This window comes from Anneissia japonica, unplaced genomic scaffold (assembly GCF_011630105.1).
Source record: "Anneissia japonica isolate Jap-2015-1 unplaced genomic scaffold, ASM1163010v1 scaffold9504_len9129_cov132, whole genome shotgun sequence".
Classification (NCBI taxonomy): domain Eukaryota; kingdom Metazoa; phylum Echinodermata; class Crinoidea; order Comatulida; family Comatulidae; genus Anneissia; species Anneissia japonica.
This window is the reverse complement of record NW_022748715.1, coordinates 3,259-9,157: the sequence shown is the minus strand read 5'-3', so window position 1 is coordinate 9,157 and position 5,899 is coordinate 3,259. Positions and strand designations below refer to the sequence as shown.

General features: G+C 32.8%; 1 protein-coding gene across 1 annotated transcript; it reads left to right on the top strand.

Annotated features, from left to right (window-relative positions):
* Window positions 1-375: 375 nt before the first annotated feature.
* LOC117120933 (serine protease hepsin-like) lies at window positions 376-5,445 on the top strand (the record flags this gene model as incomplete). Its single annotated transcript, XM_033266032.1, has 6 exons — window positions 376-510; window positions 676-746; window positions 859-1,015; window positions 1,701-1,972; window positions 2,431-2,570; window positions 4,130-5,445. Coding segments are annotated over 6 exons (961 nt in total), but the record flags the coding sequence as incomplete, so codon positions are not given.
* Between the last annotated feature and the right edge of the window lie 454 nt (window positions 5,446-5,899).

Here is a 5,899-nt window from a genome sequence, read left to right as displayed (position 1 = left end):
AATTATATCAGTGGCGTAGCGGGTGTATTCAAGTAACACCTTCTCCATTCATACTTATACAAAAAAAAAATATGCTCTCCCTAATATGACAAAGTAACTATAGACCTCACTATGTAACTTATAATATCATAATCAATCGAGGTAACGATTGATATTATGAATATGGATATTATAATCAATATAATAATATAGATATTATAATCAATCGAGGTAACGATTGATACTATGAGGCGCGCCTAACATGCATGTAATGATTGCTTTGGTTGAAATATCCGATTGCCAACACATGTGTATGGCACAGACAAATATTAATAACAGTGCTCGAATAAAAATATGTTATAATCGTATCTATATCGTCTTTTTTTTTTTTTAAAGATCTCCATTAATATCTGAGTTTGTACACGACAACGACACAGCTGGTTCATATGCAGCATTACGAACAGATCACGAGGAAATATATTCAAACGCAGACTACAGGAATGTGGCTGTTCAAGGTATTCTTCATCAAAGGTATAGTGGCCTACTGATTTTTACTTTTTATCCGAATTCTTCACATTATTTATCTATAGTACTACCCGAATCCAATTTGAAGTTTTTTTTTAAATTTATTTTTTTATAACATATGCTAATACTATTACTATATTGCGTACCTTACCTTATTTTAATTCTTTACAGAACAACCTGTGAATCAGGCCTTGTACTTCGGCTAGTGTGTGCAGAGCAAGTATTTGAAAACGAAATTCAAGGTATAAGTAACACATAATTACCAAAACCAAACAGCAATTTAAGCATCCAAATTTACTACTTTATATCACTATTTACAACACAAACATTTCAAAACTGCCTTATTTCGAATAGATTGTGGAATATCGATCGAGTCTGCTCGCATCATAGGAGGCAATGATGCGTCTCTCGGACGATGGCCATGGCAAGTTTCATTGCAGTATAATGGCCAGCATTTGTGCGGAGGATCTCTCATCAACCACCAATGGGTGGTTACTGCATTTCATTGTTTGTAAGCTAAAAAGTTATATAGGCTTATGTTTTTCATATATCAGTAAAATTAACTTAACAATGAGCACACCTAGATCATTATCACAAGGTCTGTGGCTGCCACACAAAATGAGTGATAAGCCAACCGTGTCACAGACCATTCTTTTTTAGTTGTCTATTCCTAGGCCACCACAATACAATTATATATATAATATTATTATATATATATATATATACATATATATATATATGACTAAAACGTGCTGCTGCTGCTGTTACTTCAGATAATACAGCTGCTAATACTGCTAATCTGCTGTAGGCCTATGTATATATATTACCTTAAATTAGGTTTGCTGCGTGTAGCACAGTAAACCAAATATAAACAAATAAATTAAAAAAAAATAATAACAGTGCTCAAAAATAGGAACATGATGTTATAATCGTATGAAGTTTGTGACGACTCTGGTGAGAACCTGTAACCTCTCGATATCAGGGCATATAGGTATAGGCGCAGATCCTATGTTCCTATATTATTTCCATTGACCATTAATTAGTGTTTGCTTCAGATCTGTGTCTCATCAAAAGCCGGCAACGTACTTCAGCAACTTAATTTTGAAATCCAGTATTTTTGTTTAGTTATGTTTATATATTTTGTTATTCAACCTTTATTGTAGCTACAATTTTCTCTTTTATTATTCTTTTAATAGTATAGGAAGAAACATTGAACAAATCGAAGTCTGGTTAGGATCAATATACGCCGTCAATCCCGACTCTCAAACATTGGTGAGACGCAACATTAGTAAAATAGTTTCACATCCAAAGTTTAGCTATATAAACGATGATTACGCCCTCATAAGGTTAAGCGAACCAGTGATATTTACTGACGCCATTAAGCCGGTGTGCTTGCCAACATCTAATATGACTTTTGAACCAGGATCTTATGGCTATACCACAGGATGGGGTTCGGTCATAATGTATGGTAAGTTAACATTCATAATTATGATTGGCCTGCCATCAAAGCCATAGGTCATGGGTCATGCCTCAAACGTCCGTCCACATCTGCATCAAACCAATTTTTCATTTGCGCGACGTACAAATTTTAGGTATACAATTGATCATAACTGAGCATAGCCAAAATATACATATTATTCTGTAACGCTCTTCAATCAGAGTTACAGGATGCAGTTAGAATCATGTAAATAATTCAGGTTAATATTTCCAATTGATATGCAAATTTTGGTAGCACGATCACTCATAATATGTAAAAACCGGCGGACAAACTCTTAGAAAAAAAAATAAAAATGTCGAAAAAATAAAATTGGTGTATAAAAGTTTTCAGCTCAAAATTTGCTAACTAAAACGACATGGTAAAAACAATAGTCAATATTACTGATACTTAATTAATATCGTCAATAAATGGAATACGGTTTCTTGCAGGTGATTCACCCGATGTTCTACAAGAAGTACGTGTCGTAGTCATAAGCCTTGAATATTGTCGCCGTCGCGTTCACGTTGCAAACGTTACGGCTGATATGATATGTTTGAAAGACAGGAATGGCGGACAGGGAATTTGTCACGTACGTAAATATACTTCATGAATTATGGGAAATAACAAAAACAAGATTAATCGTTTTAACATATATATATCCATTTCGCACTAACACCATTTCTTATGAATCTGTAAAAATTCCCTTAAAGCAAGGATAATAAATATAATTAACAAGAAACATTCTCAAAATGTTATTTTATTAAGCCCGAAGTTCTTTATTTCTTTTTTACTTTCTCTTAAATTCTTTAAAGTAACAATAACATATAAGAAAATAAAACGATAATTTCAGAAGCAAAAGCTTATAAAGATGAAAACCCCTAGTCACAAATACAAATAAACATATAATAGAAAGTGTGAAAGGGCGTTAAGTAATACGTTAAACTGATAATTATTATTGAAGAAGTCGTCTAGAATATAAAAAAAAAACTATATATTTCTAAATCACATTTTTGTAAACAAAAATTTCTTGGAAAATCGAAGGAGAATAAAAGAAAATAAAGAACGTTCTGTTCTCAATGTTGATAGTTTTATGTAACATTCAGTGCTCGTAAACTTGAAAGCTCTGATGAGGGCAGTATACTAGAGGCAATAGAGCTAAAAAGGATATATTAATCAATCAGCTATTAATCAATCAGCCGAGTGTTTCTAGAGCTCCTCATGAGGGCAGTGTAATAGAGGCAGTATAGCTCAGAAAGATCTATTAATCAATCAATATATATATAAATATATATATATTATTTTACTACATGAAAATACCAGATGGTTTCATGATGAACTACTTTTTACTAATAAATGTATAGAAACTTACTTTATAGATAGTTTGATACCAATATGACAAATAATTTAGGAGTTACACGAAACTACACATCAACGTTCTAGGTCAAGGGTCATGAACAAAAACTTTGGGAAATTATTTTCTACTTATAGAAACATGTATCCGAGTATTAAACTTCAGACAACTCTATACACATTAGTTATGGAGATATGTACATCCTGCGAATATACTTACCTAATCTTCTTGGCCCCCTGGGTAGCTTAGGGCGTCCACCATGAGACTCCCTCTCACCCGTCCCGTGTCTGTGCCGCAGCTTTGGCTTCCCCCATGTAATAGTTATATTTTCAGGTCTTGTAACGTTCTAACACCCAATTCTCACTTTTGACTTGAACTGCAGTAGATTCTTCAACCCATGAGCTTCCGACGTTGCCTGCGAAAGTAGTGTCAATGAAATACATAAAAGTATGCATAATTCTAAAAAAATTTCACAAGGAAAACAACCCCTATAATTTTACTAAATTTTTGTTATAGCTAATTTGCATATGTACAGGGAATTTAACCAATATGTCAAATCTGGAATTTCATTTTATTATCACAGTGAATAAAAACAGGTAGGCCTATCTGAGTAATTTGAAACCAAAATTAAATCCATCTATGGAGAGAGCAAATTATGTAAATATGCAAAATAGCTGCCACTTCAAGTGTCCTAATTTTGAGTCACGTGTTATGGTGAATCCATATAACACATTTCAGCAAGAACTATTTCTAGATTTACCATAATGACTACTATCAATTTTTTTTTCTTGAAATAGGGAGATAGTGGTGGTCCATTTGTCGTAAATCGTGATGGAAGATGGTATCTTGTCGGTGTGGTAACTGGCGTCCGAACGTGTGCTGGGCGAAGTGATCCCGCTATATATGCCCGCGTTTCAAGATTTCTTGATTTTACTTATTATACAATATGGGAACATGCTCTTGCCGTTATTCCTATTTCGTAGTCAGAAAAAAGATTCTTAGATTTGTTTATGTTTCTTTTTTTTTTTCGTTGTTACATTGTGTGCTACCAAAGTTTGAAACCGAATTTCAGTTTATTTTGACTTTGTACATTAATTTTAAGGAATTAGCTCAGAGACTTTTAACTGCAGCACATTTAAAATCCCTTAAGTAGCTTCCATTTGAAAAAAATAGGAAAATATCCTAACCACAACCAACAGATGTATGTGTATAAATGATTCTACAGTATAAGGTACACCATAATTTGTTATTTTGACAATAAAGTTGACTTGTATCTTGTACCTATGACAATATATCGTCCATCCGTTCTTTGCATAGAACCTTAATTGTGTTGACTCAAACGTAAATGTATCAATTTGTGTAATCAGTTGTAGTTGGGATTCAATATTTCGACATTAATTATGTCATCATCAGGAATGATGATGACATAATTAATGTCGAAATATTGAATCCCAACACGATGGCGTGTATTTCAATACTTGGAGTATGTATTATACTTTCTTATCTGAGATTAATCAGTGGACCTTTCAGTTGTAGTTAATAAGAGACAACAATGTTTCCATACAAATCAGTAAAGGGCGCTATCTATGCCCTTTCGTTAAGGTTCAGAACAATCGAGTTTTCTATGATAATACCCAAAGTTAAGATTAGTTTATGTCTTTCATTCATGTATCATGGCGTACGCAAGCAAAAATGAAACCTAATTTAATGTTTTAATTGGATTTACGATCTTTAAATTTGTTGGGCAAAATATAATGCTGCATTTAAATAACTTAGTTTCTCATTAGTAAAATGCCAATTTAAAAAAATGTTTTTCTAACCAGTTTGAAAATACTTAAAGGTTATTAATTATATAATTTTCCTATTTGCTTTGCCACCTGTCTTAGTTTTCAGTTGATTTGCGTCTTCTCTCGTCCTGTTCTAGTCCTGTTTTTCTTTTCAGACTGTCCCAGCCCAGTATTTTTGTTTGCTTCTTTTTTTTTTCTTTTCTTTTTTGCATTTCTTACTTGTACCGTATATGAAAACAATCACTTTCCATTATATGCATGGGAAAAGAAAGTGAACAATGTTACATTAAATTTGAAACAATAAATAAATAAATGAAAACAACAAATTTTACTTATGTATTATTGAACATTGTTATCTTTTGTGAGGTGTGTCTACGATATGAGACGCTTCGTTAGTGAGACTGTATTGGAATAATCATCAAAAATAGTAATTTTCAATGACGTTTGGGTTTTGACTTTTTTATTCATTCTATTCTGTTTATAGTAAATAGCCACCGAGGTGTCTTAATAATTATTGTTTCAATGTATTTATTAAAATTCTCAAAAGCGAAAAGCCTGTCACTTAAAGGCCAAGTGCGGGTTTGAAATAATTAATGTTTAATATAAAATAGAGGGATGGGGGACTACAAAGAACGTGATGTCACTTGATTTTGGAGCACGGTATTCGAAAACGAGGCTCGTGAACTGGGTCCCAAAAACGATGTGGTGCTACAGGATTTTGCTACACAGTACTAGAGATGGGGGACGAATAAGTGAACATATTATTTGAACTCAACTGTA